This window comes from Nannobrachium achirus (assembly GCF_963921795.1).
Source record: "Nannobrachium achirus genome assembly, chromosome: 22".
NCBI lineage: Eukaryota > Metazoa > Chordata > Actinopteri > Myctophiformes > Myctophidae > Nannobrachium > Nannobrachium achirus.
The window spans coordinates 27,316,742-27,336,713 of NC_137829.1; the positions used below are offsets into that span (position 1 = coordinate 27,316,742).

Below are 19,972 nucleotides of genomic sequence, written 5' to 3' on the forward strand. Positions count from 1 at the left end.
ACCTGTGGCACTTAATCTTACTCTTGCCACATGCAAGAATGAAGGCCAGTGGAAAATGTAGTCTTTTTTTACTTAAGTAAAAGTATCAATACTGCAGTGTAGGAAGACTCTGTTAGGGTGCCCTAACACCAAAATACCTAGAGTGGAATCCGCCAATGCATTTCAATGAGAATGGACCGTTTTTTGCCAGTAGAGGATTTCTGCAAAAAAAAACGCTCCATTCTCATTGAAATGCATTGGCGGATTCCACTCTAGGTATTTTGGTGTGTGGGCACCCTTACAAGTAAAAGTCCAGAATTAATTTCACTTGAGTAAAAGTACAAAAGTATCGCTATCAAATATACTTAAAGTACCAAAAGTAAGAGTACTCATTGTGCATAATTTGACACATTTTCAAATGTATGAAATGTATAAAAATCCTTCGACCTACATGCTCGATGTGACGCATTGTGAGCTTGTAGATTGTCTATTTTCAAATGACCGAAATGTTTATAGGGCAGAAGTGGGTAATATATGTTTTGTAATAATAATCAAAATCTACAAAATAACAAAGGTTTTTGAATAATCATAGTGGAGTACATTATCCGTCTGTGAGATGTAGTGGAATAGAAGTAAAAGTACTGGGAATTGGAAATACTCCAGTAAAGGTGTAAAGAAAAGTAAAGTACTTGAGTAAATGTACTTCACTTACTTTACAGTTTACACTTTACAGGGACTCTCTAGGTTCCTTTATGGAGGTCTAAATTGACCCTTACAAGTCTGTAACTTTGACAAGTGTACTAATGGAACCAAATGGACCTGTTAGGGTCCATTTGGTTCCATTTGTACACTGTCAAAGTTAAGGGCAGACCTTCAGATTTCAAAGTTTGAGAACCACTGCTTTAACACCACCGGCATACCACGTGGCACTCATATTCTTACTGTTGCCGGATGTGAGAGTGAAGGCGGCAGCTTACCTTGGAGGTGTAGCGGTCGTCGAAGGTGTGCTTGATCATCAGGTTCTTCAGCACTTGGATGGATATCTGGCGGACATCCCTGAACTCCTGCAGCGCCGCACCCACCTCCCTGAGGAGCAGCCCCACCAGGAAGTGGTTTCTGCAGAAGTCGTCCGTCAGCGAGTAGTCCAGCTGGAGGTCTGTGAGAGGGGTGGAGGAGGAGGACCTGGTTGAGGATTGGCTAACACTGTGGTTCTCATACGCTGACATTTGAAGGTCTCCCCTTAAAGTTACAGACTTGCAAGGGTCAATTGGATATTGGCAAGAATCTCACGATGCAATACATATCACGATACTTGGGTCACGATGCAATAGTATCACGATATATTGCAAATCTTTGCGATACGATACTATTGCGATACTATTGCAATATATCAGCTTTAAGCTGAAGGCGCTGCTCTAATGTTGTTGTTTTCCTCTTTTCGAGAGACCTCACTCACTGAACCGTGGGAAGGGGAAGTAGCTACTAGTACAGCGACATCTAGAGGCAGCGGAGTGTCAGGACCAGACTTCTACCATTGGTCCTTATGCATGGGAACATGAAGTATCGATACAGTATTGGCAAATAAAATATTGCGATGTATTGCCATATCGATTATATTGCCCACCCCTAGAACCCACAGAGTCGCTGGAATCCACTTTGAGAAGAACTAGGCTAAAACACAGTGGTGGAAAAAGTACTTACTGTAAGCAAAAGTACCAATATACTGCAATGTATAAATACTTTGTGAAGTAAAATAAAAATTTTACTTAAGTGTATTGGTATTAAAATGCACTTAAAGTATCAAATGTATAAAGTATCTACTCAATATGCAGAATGTCCCGTTTCACAAGTTATCATGTCTAACACTACGTGTGTAAAGGATCAAATCTAAAATTTGCCACAGACAAGACCAAGTCTTTGCCACAGACACATTTGTCCGTGTACGAACATATTGTGATGACCCCTGACCTAAGAACTTCATTGGCTGGGGTTCCCCAGGGCTCCATTCTTGGTCCCCTCCTTTTCCCCTGTTGTGACGTACGGCTATTTGTTCTCCTTTTATGACATGCCCAGAATAGGGACATTTGGGTTCATGTGGTCCATTTAACAAAATGTGTTTAAAAAAGAATAAAAAAAAAAAAAACGATTCTGTTCTAAATACAGTTCTTATTGTGAAAGTGAACTAGGTGAATGAGAAAAACCAGATGCGTTCAAATTGGCAAATATATTAAGGCACCACCACGGCCCATGAGACATGAGCAAAACACAAGAGGCGTTCCAATGATTATGATCAATTCAAAACTCAGTTCTTTTGTCCCGTATGACCCACTCTATCCATTTTTGGCATGCAAGTGTTAACACCTTTTAAGATCTGAGCGCATGAGCTAAGTGAAAACAATGTTCCCTTAGGGTTAAACTTGTGCGAGTCATGAATTCCAAACTGTTGAGAAACATTAAAACTTTATGACACAAACGGGGGGGAAAAAACCTTCTCAATTACACATAATGCCCCACCCACACCAAAATAAATATGTTTCAGTTCATATTCATGAACACAAATCATGAGTACCATCGTTTTACTGTGCAACATTTTGAAAATGGATTTAAAAAAAAGTAAAACAAAAGTAAATCATTCCACGCCAAGTACATGTAATGATGCTAACTAATTGAGTTCAGGTTTTCTGGAAAATCATTTGCCCCATGTGGCCTTGATTGAAGCACTGGAGACGTTTTGTTTTTGTTTAATTCTTTCTGATTTATATGCATTGTGAGCTTGTAGATCTGCTATTTGTGCCATGTGACTGCAACGTATGATCTAGTTATAAATGAGTCATGATTGGCAAGAGGGGCAGGACAATAAAGCTCTGTAAAAGCAGGATTTTTCAGTGTAAGCACATTTACAGTAAACACAGATCATTCATACATTACAGAGTCAGCTGAATACAACAGACTGTGCTATAGTCTGGTGGGTATTGTAGCATTATTGATTGGTGGCCTCGTTAAACATACCAAGTTAAGTACAAGCTCTAAGAAGAGATACATTAACAGGGTTGTATAATGTAGACTGGGGCCGAAAAACTAAACAAAAACACATGGGTGTCCATTGCAGTCCAATCCATGACCTAATGCAGGTTACTTCAACGTTTTTCAGGCCAAGGACCCCCTAGCTGAGGGAGAGATGAAGCAGGGACCCCCCCACTACATATTGTATACAATTGTGTTGCAGAATAGATTACACCTTGCTTTTTAAATAGATTACATACAGTACAGTAGACAACTTGTTGACATCACTGTGATCAGTGTATGTTGGACTCATGTTCATTTATATTTTCAGATATTTAACCAATTAAAAAAATACTTAGTAAACTTGACCTTTCAGGGATGCTAGGGTTCAAGACCCCTGATCTAATGCATATCAAACTGGGCATCCATGAAATTAAAAAGGTTGAGAATCGCTGATGATGATATTCTCAGTTAACTCCTCACCTTGAAATCTCTGTATCCTTCCCTTTCCAAAAGGCATGGGCAGGTTCAGGGGGACGTAGTGCTCGTGGTTGCAGACGACGCGCAGGAACTCAAACTTGAATTCAAACAGTGTCTGGAATTGAAAACAACCAGATGCATCACTGAGGCAAAACAAACAATGTCCGACACACACAACCCCGTCCAATTTTCTGGAGCATGGCAATGAAATTGTGCTCCACTGAATTCTGAGATCATTCAGCAGGGGTCTTCAACAGGGGGTCCATAAACCTTAGGGGGTCCTCAGAGTCACCACAGGGGGGCCACGACATGTTTGTGTGATAGGAACTTTAACCACTTGAACCCTAGAATTCCTTTTCTGAAGGGAACATTAGCCGAAAATAGCAGATCTACAAGGTCACAACGCCTCGCACTGCAAGGCGTTGTAAGATTGTATATCGGCCATTTTCAGCAAAGAGGTTTGGTGTAGGGGGGAATAGAGCAGATCAAACGCACATTTCCTATGTATTTATGGTTTAAGTGGATATCTGTTTCATGAATCTAACACTGATGAGTGCTGCCAAACAGGTTTATGAAGCTATTTATTAAATCTATGAAGAAGTTTAATCTGTTATAATATGTAGTCCCTGCTTCATCTCTCTTGCAGTTAAGGGGTCCTTGTCCTGAAAACGCTGAAGACCACTGGTCTAAATAATAAAGATCTCTTCACATCAAGGCCCCCGAATATTTGGATCAACCTGACAGTTGTTTTAGGTTTTTCTTTATTTCTCCAAACATGTTATTTACAAAACATTATACAGTGTTTCTCCTTATCTCACTGTACCTTGGAGTCTCCAGGCACAAAGCAGTGGATGTAGTTGTTGATCTGCTTGAAGACAAAGCCTCTGTCCATCAGGGTGAAGCAGCGCTGCAGGGTAGAGGACAATGTTGTGTTAATGTAATATCTACTGTATTGGTGTAGTTGCCTATGGGGCAACCAGACAATTGGTTCAATGGACATTTTCTGTAACCTTTTCTGAAACCCTAAAACCCCCAAAAGTCCAATGGCATTTTTTTGTTTGGACAATATAATGTTCAATCAGACAGGATCGGTCAAGCTTCACGTGACATCACGATATACTGTACAGGCAACCACAATTGCAATTTTCCAGAATTGCACCTTTCTAGTACCAGTAAGACTCCCTAATCGGGAGATAAGCGACCGTTGGTCGCTTATCTCCACAAATATCACAACCTCCACCTCTCACGTCATACGGGTAGCCATAGTTACACCTGGAATGTTGAATCTCCATATATGGAGATAACCTACGCATCACACAAAGTCTGACCTCACCAGCCCATACTTGGGCATGGACGACTTATATCTCCATATACGGAGATGGCCATATATGGAGATACGATGACATCACAGAGTCCACAGCTGATGATGTGGCGTGATGTCATACAATACACAAACAAGCCCTATATAAAGGGGCAATTCTCACCAGGGAAGAGAGCATTGCCTGGAATGTTGAATCTCCATATATGGAGATAACCTACGCATCACACAAAGTCTGACCTCACCAGCCCATACTTGGGCATGGACGACTTATATCTCCATATACGGAGATGGCCATATATGGAGATACGATGACATCACAGAGTCCACAGCTGATGATGTGGCGTGATGTCATACAATAAACAAACAAGCCCTATATACTGATGCGATACGATGACATCACAGAGTCCACAGCTGATGATGTGGCGTGATGTCATACAATAAACAAACAAGCCCTATATACTGATGCGGAGATATGAGCAGGGCAAAGGTGTGACGTGTGACGTGTGACCGACCGACCGACGGACGGCCGGTGGAGGTTTTCATAGTAAACTGCTCCCTGACGGTCGCAATTATTTGTCATTATATTTACAGTATGGAAACCACAACACTTTGTACACGTTTGTACTATGTACAGTATATTCAATCTTATTCTTTTCACAATCCTTATATGTATGATAAGTATAACAATGTGTTTTGCTAGCCATACTATATGTATATCGTCTCATGTCAGGTGGAAACCATGTCCAAAACTGTTACTTTTCAGGATTCAAATTCAAAAATAGCAAAAGTAGCAGATCTGCAAGCTTCCATACTGTATATATACACAGTATGAGATGACTGCAGAATCTAGAGTCATCTACAGTGTACAGTAGATGCTGACCTTGACGAACACTGCCAGGCTGTGGTTGGCGTTCCGGGCTGCGTCCAGGTTGTCCTTGTACTTCTGCGTGATGTGAGGCATCATCATGTTCACCAGTGTCTCCACGGTGTGGTGGAAGGCCGCCGAGAAGCGCTGATTCCTTGACAGCTGCAAGAACAACACTCAGATTTGTTCACACGGTGGTGCTTAGAATACAGTACTTACAGCCGCGTAAAGCCTGAGGCTTCAGCGACAATGTGTCGTGTGATGTAATCACTTGGGACAAAAATAATGTATTTCTAACTTCTTCTTCCAGTTGAAAATACATCATTTCTTTGCTGCGCGACACTCGCCGAAGCATAAATCAGGCTTTAAATACAACACGGTCAAACCACAGTACCACAGAAGAGGCTCGCCAAATTTGTGTCCCTCTGGTTCCTGTTTAACCTACTCTTGCGAGAGAATACTAGTTTCCACAGAAGCCTCCAGATGACACAGTGTGATGCCCGTGAATTGGCCATGTACAAATGCGTCCAATAAAATGCACAGGCCGTGGTGGATACCCAATGCTGTGCTTGTGGTACTGTGGTTGTCCACGAGACGGGGCATGTTATAAAGTACAGCTGTGCACTTCAGCACACAATGCTGCCTGTGGGCAAGAGTAGCACAATTCTCTGTGAGTCAAATTAAGTGCACGTGTTGCTAGGGAAGACATACCTTGACTTTGCCACTCTCGATCAGGTACTGAGCCATAGATTTGACTAACGCTTCATAAAAATACCAGGAGTACTGCAAGGAAGAGACAAAAGTATGTAACCAATTAGTTAACAAATGACAAGCAGTAATCCTTTAAACAATGCTTCTTCTTCTTCTTTCGTGTATCATCGTCCTTGATGATTGGTTGGCGACATTACAAAAGCCAGATTCATACTTGAATTGCACCCCAGTATTGTGAGCGGAAATAGCCGATCAACAAACTCACAACACATTGTGAGCTTGTATATCTGCTATTTTTGTCACCCAACACTGGCGCACAAATCAGGCTTAAATCACATGAACCCTAGCATCCATATTCTGGACATGTCATGATAGCCAAACAATCAGCAAAATAGGTGAACCTTCTGTGAAAATAGCAGATCTACAAGCGCGCAACACGCCACGTTGTGATGCCTTGGGAGTTTGCAGATCAGCTATTTTCAGTGAAGATATTTGTGTAAAGAAATAAAAGTAGAGGACCAGCAGTGGTGTAAAATAACCAAGTACATTTACTTAAGCACCCTACTGAAGTATTCATTTTTACTTTTACACCACTACATCTCCTATCTACACTTATTTGAAAACCTTAATTACTAGTTACTTTGTAGATTTGTATTATTAATTAAAAATATAAATTAATCACTGTGAAATGGGACAATCTGTATAATGAGTACTTTTACTTTTGTACTGTAAGTACATTTTGATACCTTTTGTACTTTTACTCAAGTCAATTTTGAATTCCAGACTACTTCCAGAGTATTTCTACACTGCAGTATTGATACTTTACTAACTAAATGTACTTTTCCACCATTGGGGACCAAGTATAGACCCCCTGGGGGACCTGCTTACCTTGAGCAGCTTGTTGCTGGTGAGGAAGTCAGTGGAAGGCTTTAGGATGGCAGTCATGGCTTTGGCCAGCTCCTCATGCACCGTTCTGGTGGTGGAGGCTGTGTATGGCTCAGTCTTAAAGACGTACTGAGAACGGAGGCACACACAAATCAACATCAGCTCTCTAGTAGGCCACAAACATTACATCATCTACTAATTGTTACTTATTTGAGATAATTGCGATAATTTTTGCATATTCTTTATGATGAATAATATGCTAAATAATTTCAATTATCTCAAATCATTTCAAATCATGTAGAAAAATGTTCAGAAATGTACAAAATAAACATTTTAGGTCATTTCTTTGTATTATTATTTTTCACATCCTCCCTGTGGATTTTTTTTTAAGACTAAATATAATTTTATGTTCGGTTGTGCTTGGGTGTTGTGCTCTGAAAATAGCATAGCAATAACTAGCTCACAACATATTGCGATGCAACACGTTGTGCGCTTGTAGATCGACTATTTTCAGCATGTAACCAAATGTAAAATCAGCCATTACGACGCCATCAAGGCCTGCCAAAATATTTTTTGTGGACAAAATCAACTGTAGATTTAGTCGACTAAAATCTTATATTTAGAACTAAAACTAGACTAACACTTTTCAAATGACTAAAATATGACTAAAACTAAATTAAATGTTATTCAAATGACTATGACGAAAACTGAATCAAAATTTACTGTAAGAATCAACACTGGTTCAATGCCAAAACCACAATTAACTCATTAATCACAATTATTTGTATGACAATTAATCGCCAAAATGTCATGATCATGACAACCCGGCCTACTCTCTAAAGCGGGCACGAAAAAAGATATAATTTAAAAAACGGAACAGATGTAACATGAGAGTTGAGCAGCGTATGAGTTTTTCACCTTTACGTATGATCTCAGGTAGTGCTCCAAGCCCTCTTCGTGGCACTGGGATACAACATGAATCATAACTCTGAAAGGAAAGGATGGAATTTAGGGAGGGCTAAAGGAAATGTCCTGTGAAGCAGATATCACAGATTGAACCTCGCATTTCTTTATCATATTTTTTCACACATTTGAACCTAGGATTGGAACAAGGGTTCATATTTTAGATAGTCATTAGAGAAAAGAAGAGTGTTAAAATGTTTTCATTTACTTATTTCTATCATTTTAGTGATTTAAAGATTTTGATTTGCATGCATGCCCCCAGGTTGGGGGCATGCATGCAAGTGGCTAAATATGTATTTTTAGACACAATAAGCCCATTCCCAAATGTGTGACTTATGGTGGCTGGTGTAAATAGTAACAAAGAAATTGTCAGCTTATTGTGTCTAAAAAGACATATTTAGCCACTTGTAAGCAATAAGCATGCACCCAACCACTGAAATCAAAATACTAAAATGGCTAAAACGATAGAAAGCAGTAAATGAAAACATTTTAACACTCATCTTTTCTTTTCTCTAATTACAATCTAAAATATGAACCCTTGTTGTAAAAAAACTAAAGTTGTCCTTTAAAGCAGAGAAAATTTTGTATTTTTTATAATATACAGCACTTGCCTGGTGACATTGACTGCCACATCCTCATGGGTGGCGCTGGTCAGCACCCGAAACAGCTGGTTCAGAATGGTGGGCAGGAACTTAATCATCACATGGCTCTCCATGGCATGAAGACTCTGGGGGCAGAGTTACATATGCAAATATGCTCAATGTTTGGGTCGACTGATCAGCCGACTCAATGACCAAAGGCTGACCGACCAACCATCACTTCTAACAATACATTAACTTCATTACAATTACCTGTAGTAGATCATGGGACACAGATAGGAAATACTTGCTATTCCTGTACATGTAGGTTAATAGATTTTTGGGGGCTTTTTCTGCCTTTGATAGTCAAGTGTAGATTGACAGGAAACAGGGGGAAAGAGCTGGGGAGGGACGTGTAGCAAAGTTCATCAGGAACGGGACTCAAACCCGCGATGCACTTTATAGCCTAGGAGCCCGGACCGCTAGACCAGCGATCCGGGCCACATGTAGGTTAATTGGGTTTACATTCTCATGATTATGTCGGGTTAGGAAATAATTGGGGGGGGAAAAGGTGCGAGACGCTTTGGGTCATGTCCCTTGGGGCTCTGAACGTCCTGTCTACTCAAACAAAGAGGATGGTGAAAGTGAACACAGTATGACGCAGGAGGAAACCAGTGCAACGGCAAGAATAACAGGACATCAGAGAACGACCGTGCGCTAATCACCCACAACGTTATGATCCAGTTCCTGGAACGAGGCAGGGCATGGGGTAGTGGTGCATCACTGGCCATAGTACAGGGCCATTAGCTCGGCCAAGTGATTTGGCCAGCCGCCAGCGAAAACGGCTGCTCTGGTTGACCTCGTTGTCTGACCCTCTGGCCATTGTTTGTGTGCACAGTTGTGTTTACATTATCCCCCGAGAGATGCATCAAACTAAAGTGTCCCTCTCCATGTCAGTGACCAGCAAGGGACAATGGACTGTGATTCCCAGGGTTTTGTAAAGTTAGGCCTGTTAGCAATGTTCCATAATGTACACCCCTGAGCAAACACGCGCACAGTCTTTTAAATATCCTGAGGAAATCAGACTGAATTTAGATTACGGAATGAATGACAGGTGGCCAGGGCAGGGCCACAAGCGCCAGAAAGAGAGACTAGCTGGGAGGGAATTCATAAGGTTTTAGATTTTTGGCATGGTGTTAGGTATGGGCATAAGGTTTAAAAAAAAAAACCCTAGTGGTCTGTTTGCAATAACTACCACATTAGATAGGTAGGTATGGTTGAAACCCCAAATAATTCAAGATGGCATCTGCGATGGCTGCCGGGAGCTTAAAATGATTATAAGCTGTGAGGGAATATGTGACATCTTGAAAATTATGCCTTTCCAGAAGTTATTTTTTCATGTTGTCTAAAACTTGTCACCAGCTGCACAATCTTGATTATTTTTTGACTAATTCCCTCTCAGCTAAGACAGAGGGGTGGAAGATGAGAGAGAGATTGAGAGGGACACAGGAAAGAAGACTGAAAGATGACTATCGCTCATACAGTATGTTTTGTGTCCCTGTGTTACAACTAATACATTGCAGTTGTTTTACCTTCAGGTATTTGACCAGTTCCCCTCCGGATATTTGATCTGAGGAGGCTGTGCTCTGACCTTGGTGGAAGAAATTGTGCAAATGTTGATCCTATAGAGACGAGAGAAATCCCAGTGAGAGAGAGAAGCAAATTCATAAAGACACTAGTTGTAAAGCAATTACCATCCTATAGATAATCAAAAAGTTTATTTATACCGGGAAAGAAACTAATTTGAGACAAAAATCATTTTTTTTTATACGTTAGCCTCATAGCATAATCGTCGCCTAACTCACTTTTTGGTCAAATTGACATTTTTGCCTAGCTCTACTCTCCTAACACTGCTGCATCATTGTGGCTTATTGCCTATGTCCAAAACCTTATGACAAGGACGTTTGACAGACTAAATTGTTAACTTTAATTGTTTAGTGGTATTAGAATTAGCTTTAGTAATTCTAGATACAGTATGGTGTATGAAACTAACCTGAGTGTAGACAGTGGACACAAGGTGAGTGGACACTTTGAACAGAGGCTTGCCTCCATCCACCCATTTGATTTCAGGAACGGAATGCTGTGATAAAAGGTATGGGAAAAATTTGAGCAAAACATGTCACAACATGAGGACCAACTGGAACCCCCTCAAGGACCACTGGTGGTCCCCAGACAACTAGTTAAGAACTGCTGTTCTAGAAGGAAAGCCTGTAAGATTCCATGCTCCAGGTTTGAAAAGGAACGTTAAAGCGCTACCTTGCTGACGCCCTCCTGACAGCTGAGATAGCCAGCAGGCAGGTTGGCAGCCACGGAGACGTGGCTCTCATTCATGATCACCCGGCCGTCCTTCAGCAAGGGGAGCCAGGCATAACCCACTGGGGACAAGGACACAGAGGAGAGATTGACAGCCAATAGTCTTGACGCCCCAGAGCATTCACCACCAGCATGTACTGAAGAACCACCACTGGCATAAAGACCAGTCAATGCAGATATAATAAGAGAATGAAATGGCAGTGTGAAGTTGGTTCCTTCCTTTACTCTGTGTGTGTGTGTGTGTGTGTGTGTGTGTGTGTGTGTGTGTGTGTGTGTGTGTGTGTGTGTGTGTGTGTGTGTGTGTGTGTGTGTGTGTGTGTGTGTGTGTGTGTGTGTGTGTGTGCGCGCGTGCGTGCGCGTGTTTTAATCTTACCTTGCGTCTCAACCGTGTCCTTCTTCTTTGTGCTGGCCTTGCTGTTGCTGTCACAGCTGACATGGAAGAAGGTGAAGAGCAGGTGGTGTTTCTCGTGGAGCTGTGTTGGCAGCTCGATCTTAAACTGAGGTCCAGGAACATAAACACACAGTCCTGGGGTTAGCGAGTAACACACGCTACCCACCGCCCCATCTGCATCTGCACACCACTCTAGAATAACTAGAGATGTTCCCATTTCTCCTTTCCCATACCGATTCCAATCAGTGTTCATTTGGACAGAAAATGTTGATATTTTGAATAAAATGTTATTTTGTTGTTATTTTAGTCATAGTCTAGTTTTAGTTGACTAAATCTTAATTTTATTTTGTTGACAAAAAATATATATTTTGGCGGCCCTTGATGACACCGAAATGCCTGATTTTACGCTTGGTTGCATGCTGACAATAGCCGATCTACAAGCTCACAAGCTTCATCATTATAGCTTAGTTTTTATGTCGTTTAATTAATGAAAAAATTAACACTGATTCCAATCTTGAACTTGTGTACAGTATATGTCAATGCTGTGTACCGAATCTACCGATCCGATACCAGTGTGTTACATAAACATAGCAAATCCCATTTGGGCTCTATCAGGATCTACGGGTATCTGAACAACTATAACATGAGAGTGCATCTCACCTCGTCATAGAACTCTGGGTTGTGCTGGTGATGTAATACTGCAGCAACAGCATTTTTGGTCAACAGGGGCCCCCCGGGTCGCCCGTAGATGCACTGCCGAAATTATTACAACAGTTAGTTAGCCTGCCGTGCCAAGTGGAGTAAACCTCTGCTAGGTGACGTGACTGTGAGTTTACCTTGAGTGAGACCGCCTCCTCCTCATCAGAGTCCTTGAACTCCATGCAGACAGCTAAGTTTCTAGCCTGAGGACAACAAAATAAATACAATACATACACTGTACGGTACAACAAAGCTGACCCACTTACACACACTACAAGTGGGGAAATGTCTCATTACTGAAGAGTTAAAGAAAAGTGTTCTGTTAAAGGTTAAATTAGAATATGTATAGTCTGATGTTGGTGCTGTTGGTGTATACAATATACAAATATTTTGAAGCACATGTACATTTGATGATGCTCTTTTTAATTATCTTTTTGCTCTTTCTTTTCTTTAAATCTTTTTACAATTTTTCTGTTATTATCTATGCTGCTGCATTGTCTGAAGGAAGCAAATCCAAAATAAGTTTTACTCTTATGTACCTGTACACCAGATGTAACAATAAAGTTGAACCTTGAGTCTGCTGTGCATTCATGCACACATTCCTACCGTTTAGCAGAAAACTCGAAAAACACCGCCACAGACGAAAGCTTGTCATACCTTCGTGAAAGACTTTTGGCTGTCATATTTCAGGTGCTTCGGGTAGACATAGAGGTGATTGTTGTAGATGGTGAAGGGCTGGGAGCACTTGGCGATGCACGGCACAAACTCCTCCACTTCAAAGAGGACGCTGGTCTTTTCGCCCGTCTCAAACTGCTTCACAGGAATGTAGGATGAGGTAACGCAATCTGCACCCCATCACACACACACACACACACACACACACACGCCACACACACAGGCAGGAGGGAGACCAAATAAACAGCTGGCAGACAACATGACCCATCTGACCCTGGCAGCGACGGCCTTCCTCTTTCATGTAGGCTGGATGTATTGAATTTGGAGGACTTACTTGTCAAGTCGGGAGCTACATTGTCAATGGTAACATCTAGGTTTCCTAGGATTACAGGCAACTTGGCCATCTTCTCTGGTCTGGAGACGAGAAGGAAAATAATCACTTGGTTAAAGCCGTTGTTATTGTCTACCTAGGAGCAAAATGGAAACAGGCCTCCTGCCTGGAACTGAGCAGAACTAAAGTGGATAACACAATATTTGCTGAGGTGATAAAAAGATTTTTAAAAATAAACTAAAGGGGTTTCAAAATGTTCTAACAAAGTGACTTTGATAAAAACATAGTCCTTTTACAAAACCACCAAAAAGCTACATTGATCATTACATCTGCCTGACATTACAGTCACTCAGAGGGCTATGGTACTAACTTCCTGAAGTCAGCCAGCAGTTTGAACATGTCATCGTTTGACAGTTTGTTGCTGTCCTGTCGGTAGAGGGCCGAAAACCTGGCACTTTTGTCCAATGTCCCAGAAGCATCTTTGAACAGAGGCCTGAATGAAAGAAAGAAAGAAAGAATGAAGTCAGAAAGAGGCAGGACGGATACCACTCACATCTAACTTTTAACATTTTTACATCCCCTTCAGGCATGGTTTGTACATACTCCTCAGTGCATTCTTTACTGACTTTAGACAGCACACACAGACATAGCATGTGTAAGTGGATTTCTGTGTCTGCATGCATGTGTGTGTGCATTTATGTGTGTACTGTAGATTCTAACATTGACACAATGGCAAAGCACATACTGTAAAAACATTTACAATTTTAATTTTAAAAATCTATTTAAAAAGTCCAAGCACAATATAAACACTATACATACCTGGCTGCCCATGCAAAAGGCATTTTATACTGGCCTAGCCGGCTACAGGCCAGCTTGGCATTCTTTAGGACCTTCTGTGCCACCTGGTGGAAGAGAGGAATACAATTGGAGAAAACTCTACTGAATTCAGAATGGTGCCAATGCTAACACATACCCAGACTTATAAATATTCACTCCTCTCGCACACACTCTCATTGACATGCTAGCACACTCAGCACTCACACAGCACAGCACAGACAAACTTACTTAACATGTTCTTCTGAATCTCATTACTGTCCACTGTAGCCCCCCCAATGGTGCATAAACCAGATTTGTATAGCCAAAGCCAATGTTTGTGTTGAGTGTTTTTGCAACAGGCCTGCACTTATAACAAGGATGATTTGATCATCTATCATGTGGAATAATCAGATGGAATCTGCTGAGCATGGAGAACATGCTTGCCTTTTAAGGAAGATGCTGGGATGTGCTTTTAGCAGTGGTGTAAAGTAACTACTGTAAGTACATTTACTAAGAGGTACTAGAGTAGTTCCAATTTTACTTCAACTCCACTACTGTACATCCCAGAGGCAAATATTATTCTATTACTCCACTACATTTATTTGAAAAATGTAGTTACTAGTTAATTTATAGATTTTGATTATCGTTACAAAACATACATTAACCACTTCAGCCCTACAGTGTATACATTTTGGCCATAATAGCCGATCTACAAGCTCACAAGGCGTCAACACATTGTGAGCTTGAAGATCTGCTATTTTCAAAAGATTTGTATATGTTTGATTGAAAACTTGTGAAATGGGACATTCTGCATGATGAGTACTTTCTACAATTGGACTTTAAGTCCATTTTGATACCAATAATGTTGTACTTTCACTAAAATAAATGTAGAATTCCCGACTTTTACTTGTAACTAGATTATTTCAGCAGTATTGATACTTTTACTTAAGTAAAGACATTGAGCACTCTCTTTCCACCACTGGCTGTGGGCAAGACAATACCTTGGTGGAGTCTGAATTCTTCATGTATGGTTCGGCACAAGAGGCGATTCCGCCCTGGAGGACCTTATCGATGCGTGCCACCAGGAAGATGTCTGGGTGTGGGCACGTTACCGAGAACACTCCCTGTGGTGAAAACAAGTTCCAACACAAAATGTTGAAGCAAGATCACATGCTCAGATCTGCATGAAATATTGTCATGTTGAGAGGGCGATGCTGCATTTCTTAATCATCAATCATCAATATAAAAGAACAGAATTAGAACATGGTCTCTCCGGCTAATAAGAGAAGAACAAGACTTTTTACCTGTCTCGGATACTGCATGGTCGCCTCTGGCACGCTGTGGACCAATCGTTGGCCCCCGTGGATCGTGTCCCCTCCCCCGTTCATATACTGGCTGCTGTTATTGGCCACCATGCCTCGGACAGACGGGTTGTTCAGGTCCACGTGGAAGTCTGAGGAGATCTTTCTGCTGTTCTGGATGTCGAACAGCGACAGGCTGACATAGAACGGTTCCACCTGAGATGGAAGCAGAACACGGAAGTACGCTAGAAGTTAAGAAGCAGCAGATCCGTTTCAAGTTTTTGTCATTTTAGTGCACGATCACCTGGTCGTAGAAAGAGACTTCGATTACCTATTACACCACACCAGTTATATAGTATTCCAATTAGATTTTTTTCAAATAAAAACCAACATAATATCATCCTTCTCAGACACTGTTGGACCTGTTCATATTTGTGTGTTGTGTCACGTCAGTGACTCTGCGGGAAAATAACCGGTTGGGAAAATAACCGGTTTGGATTTGTTTGTTTGTGTGTGGTGTTGTATCAGTGCCTCTGTGAGGACGGAACACAAGTCTTTATTAGATAGCTACTGCCGAGAGGAACAGCAGGACACCAGACTCCATGAGACACAGCTCCTTCTCCATCACTGAGCCTCTGGCCTGGTAACCGTGTCAACCGGAGTTGGACAAACCATTGCATCCTGCTACTAGCTTCCTTATCCACAGTGGATCTGGCTCCTAATATTTAGTCTATTCATTGTGTCCAGAAAGAAATCATAGAAAGACAGTCTTACATTTGTTGTGGGTCCTTCCTCGTTTTCCGCCACACAGCTTTGCAAATTGAACGAAAGGTCATTGCAGTTCACCAGAATGCGCTTGCCAAACTTCTCCTCAAATTGCTTTATGTCCGGCTCAATCCCTGAGAAGTCTAATTTCTGAAGGACACAATGAGGAAAGGTCTTATGTTACATTAGGCACATCCAGGCATTATAGTATGCACTGTTAGGTTTAACCATGTGAACATGATTTATATTTCATAGTGCAGTGGTGTTGCGCTGTGGAAATCTACAATGTGTTGTGAGCTTGTAGAATGCAATTTTTATTGCACAACACCAGCATACGACAGAATATAAATTAAGCATATAAGACTAATTGTCATCGATAATGACAAGGCCAAAAGAGGGACGCCAAGCTTAATGTACAGTACGGCATTTAAATTGAGTTAATTACCTGTGTGTCTGGATCCAACGTGAAAAGCTTCAATCTGATTTCATTCCTCATCTTAGATTCGATATCGCGTGCACTCTGAGAATAGAGGTGGCATTTTTTTATTCAAATCACAACCACAAACACGCTTAGTCGTCAGACGCACTGAGTATGCAGTTTTAAAGAATTCGACTGCTTTAGCCATTTGGACAATCCTCTTCATTTGTGTCACATCTGGAAATAAGGCTTCGAATTTTACGAGCTGATCGTGGAGACGGATAGGACAGTCTCAGTGGTGAGATCAGGGGACTACCATCACAATCACACACAGTACAGTGCGGTACTGCCTAGCCCAGTATGTCAGGGTGCTATTCCAGCTAACTGTCACCACCGGTTTCCATGCACATGTGGCTTAACTATAGCCGGCTGCTACTTTGGGGCCAGAGCATCATAATATGGACACGTGCCGTTTGGAGACTCAAAGTCCACTTTGGAACTGAACTCTAGGCTGTAACTGGAACTCAACTGAATTGGGAAGTCATTGTTTGGTTTAACTCTCTGAGTGGTCTTGAATTATCACGTCTGAACAGTTTAATGTTCTTCAGCATTTGTTCCTCTTTTAGGAATATTTGTAACCAACCAGATGAAGGTCTGCGTACCAAAACATGGTTATCAACTGCAAGTAAAGAAGACGGTGTGTGGGAGTCCTTTGTTTTACTATGGCCTTCTCCACCAGTCAATCTATATTGTAGGTGTGCAAAGGTTCTGCTCTTAGGTGGAAAATAGAGGAATGTAATCAAACAAATCTTCATTAGCCGCAATTGAACCACTTGTTTGTGACAGAGGCTATACAGAGAGGCCTTCTGTGTAGTTACCCCAGTGAGGAATAGTGATTTCATGCTGCCAATTGCAAGTACTGATGTTTTACCTATACTGGCCCTAGCAAAACCCCAAGGTATTGACTTCCAGTTAGTGGAAAAAGGACCTACCTGAAAGCTGTCCATACTGCCAGATGAACTGTCTGACTTTCCCAGCTCATCATCTAACAGAGGAGGAGAAAAAAAAGAGAAATTACTGGATCCAAGCTAAAGGAATTTTGAAACATTATTGTCTTTACCACAAAGTCTTCTTAATCCCACGCTAACACTTAATGTTCAGTAAACAGTAATTCAGCTGCACTGGGATCAGCCAGGCAGCCAGGACTGAGAGGCAGACCAGTGTTGATGTTGATCTGTATTAGAGCTTCAAGATCCCAGGGTTGTCTTTTCTCTCCTCCTGCATAGCGTGATTAATAAAGGCTAAGACGTTAGGAAGATTAGTGGGGCCTCTTTGCACAGACACACTCTCGGGCTCTTTCCTCCTGGCAGTAGGTCTCCTACGAGACAGGAGGTGAGCATTAAAATGTCTGGGTGGTCCAACAGTGCATCGCCACAGACTAGACAGAGAGAGCTGTCAGAGAATTAGGAGACAACTGAGGCACAACACAGCAAAGTTAAAATGAAAACGGACTACTACAGATTACTACAGTCAGTCAGGCGAATGAAGTCGGGAGGTCAGTCGGTTGGAAGGTGCAAAAAAAAAGTTGATGAATACACCCGAGAGCCGACACAGACAACCGGCTACTATGGTGATAAAAATAGCCTATGGCTTGATGTTGAAACACATTAGCATGTACATGCTTAATACTCGCAATCATTACTGAAATTATTTTGATATTGTTCTGTTACTTCAATTCTTCAACTATTCAAATCAAATATTCACTGTAAATAAATAAAATGTTTTACAAACAAAAGTTCCCCTTGTATTCAAGCCATCACGGGGTGAATAAATGAAAAAGTCATTTGGGGGTAAACTACTCCTTTAACCATTTGGATATGTATCACTTTGGAATGTAAGTCTTCATGTGTATGTTATATTTTATCTGGACTACCTAGTAACATTTTAAATATTGATTTCGTACTCCCAGTGGTAGAAGCCGGCGTGAGTGTTAAGCCAAAGACAATTGTCTGGTCTGTAGAACAAGACTTGTTTACACATTCTTGTTCCCCTGAGGAAAACTGAACTCTGAATATTTTTCTTTGCCTTATGAAAAGCATTTTTTTGTGTGTTTAAAAGGGGTTCTGATTTTAAGGTGGATAACATTTTTGCAAGGTTAACAAAAATAATTATGATTCAAGCGCATATCTGTTCTTTGAATATTTCTCCTACAGATTCTGTAACCAAGAATCTGTAGGAGAGCAGAGCACACAACGCGCTGCGAGCTTGTAGATCGGCTATTTTCACTACTTCTAACTCTTTTGCCCCAGAACGAGCGCTAGTCTTTTTTTTTCCGTGTCCCCGGCGCCATTACGAGCGTTCGTTCTTTTCCTCGCCAGAGCCTGTCTGAGCAGATGAGGGGTGGCGCGGGTGTCTGCAGCAGAAGTTAACGGTAGTCTGTTATCTTCAGCGCACATAAACAATAATGGCGGCGGGATCACTTCTCTGGTCGTTTTTTTCAGTCTGGATCTACTTTCTCTATTTCTATGTCTGAAAACTGGAGCAAACCCAGGAGGGGATCCTCTCGCTCTGTAATGGCTGCGCCCATGGTGTTGTTTTTTTTTCACGACTCCGTCAGCGATGCAGCCGTCTTTTACACAAGACCGCGATTGGAAATAATGGATGGCTATTTTTCTATAAAATCGCAAAGGTAAGCTACTTTGATGGCTGTGAGCAGACTATAAACGACTTAAATGGCAGTAAAAGAGTTTTAATTATAATACTTTTTTTATTTATGGAATTTCTTAGATTGATTTGTTTGTTTTAAAATATATAGCATTATATTTTTTTAAAGTTTTTGAAATATACATATATTTTAATATAGGAACATAAAATGAGATTTTTTACCCCAGTCATGACCTATAAAAAATTGGTCATGACCCACCAATTGATCCCAACCCACCGTTTGAGATACAGTGCACTATACTGTATACACCTCCACATTAATGTCACACACACACTCACACACTCACACACACACACACACACACACACACACACACACACACACACACACACACACACACACACACACACACACACACACACACACACACACACACCATCATGGACGTCTCCGTTCCTCTTCTCTTGCATGGCGATCTCAAAGCTGCTGTGCAGGATCTTGTTGAGGGTGCCGATCCAGTCCTCCATCTCTCCCTCGCCGTCAGCAGCCAGTAGGTAGCTGCTCTTGTCCTGCATCTTCAGCTCGAAAGCAAACCTCCGAACTTTGTTGTTCTGAAAAGGCACGCACGCGAAAGAAGAGAGAGGCAGAGAACAGAATACAGTATGAGTAAAACAACAGGACCTCACTCTTAACCATATAAGCTCTTATTCATACTTCATCATATTATCATTTTGCTCAGCACAAAACAGAGCT

General features: G+C 41.4%; 1 protein-coding gene across 1 annotated transcript in view; it reads right to left on the minus strand.

Moving 5' to 3' along the window:
• The window catches only part of LOC308308296 (dedicator of cytokinesis protein 9), a 133,537-nt gene that overhangs the window by 21,385 nt on the left and 92,180 nt on the right, over window positions 1-19,972 (minus strand). The window contains exons 8-31 of the mRNA XM_080753680.1: window positions 19,656-19,830; window positions 17,547-17,599; window positions 16,582-16,656; window positions 16,146-16,286; window positions 15,375-15,587; window positions 15,072-15,194; window positions 14,074-14,156; window positions 13,625-13,747; window positions 13,258-13,337; window positions 12,906-13,093; window positions 12,386-12,451; window positions 12,210-12,302; window positions 11,532-11,655; window positions 11,102-11,220; window positions 10,839-10,925; window positions 10,378-10,467; window positions 8,810-8,934; window positions 8,163-8,232; window positions 7,248-7,373; window positions 6,360-6,431; window positions 5,664-5,810; window positions 4,286-4,369; window positions 3,466-3,577; window positions 957-1,135 (exon numbers count right to left, since the gene is read on the minus strand). Coding sequence (XP_080609806.1) covers window positions 957-1,135; window positions 3,466-3,577; window positions 4,286-4,369; window positions 5,664-5,810; window positions 6,360-6,431; window positions 7,248-7,373; window positions 8,163-8,232; window positions 8,810-8,934; window positions 10,378-10,467; window positions 10,839-10,925; window positions 11,102-11,220; window positions 11,532-11,655; window positions 12,210-12,302; window positions 12,386-12,451; window positions 12,906-13,093; window positions 13,258-13,337; window positions 13,625-13,747; window positions 14,074-14,156; window positions 15,072-15,194; window positions 15,375-15,587; window positions 16,146-16,286; window positions 16,582-16,656; window positions 17,547-17,599; window positions 19,656-19,830 — 2,748 coding nt within the window. The remainder of the gene's footprint in view (window positions 1-956; window positions 1,136-3,465; window positions 3,578-4,285; window positions 4,370-5,663; window positions 5,811-6,359; window positions 6,432-7,247; window positions 7,374-8,162; window positions 8,233-8,809; window positions 8,935-10,377; window positions 10,468-10,838; window positions 10,926-11,101; window positions 11,221-11,531; window positions 11,656-12,209; window positions 12,303-12,385; window positions 12,452-12,905; window positions 13,094-13,257; window positions 13,338-13,624; window positions 13,748-14,073; window positions 14,157-15,071; window positions 15,195-15,374; window positions 15,588-16,145; window positions 16,287-16,581; window positions 16,657-17,546; window positions 17,600-19,655; window positions 19,831-19,972) is intronic.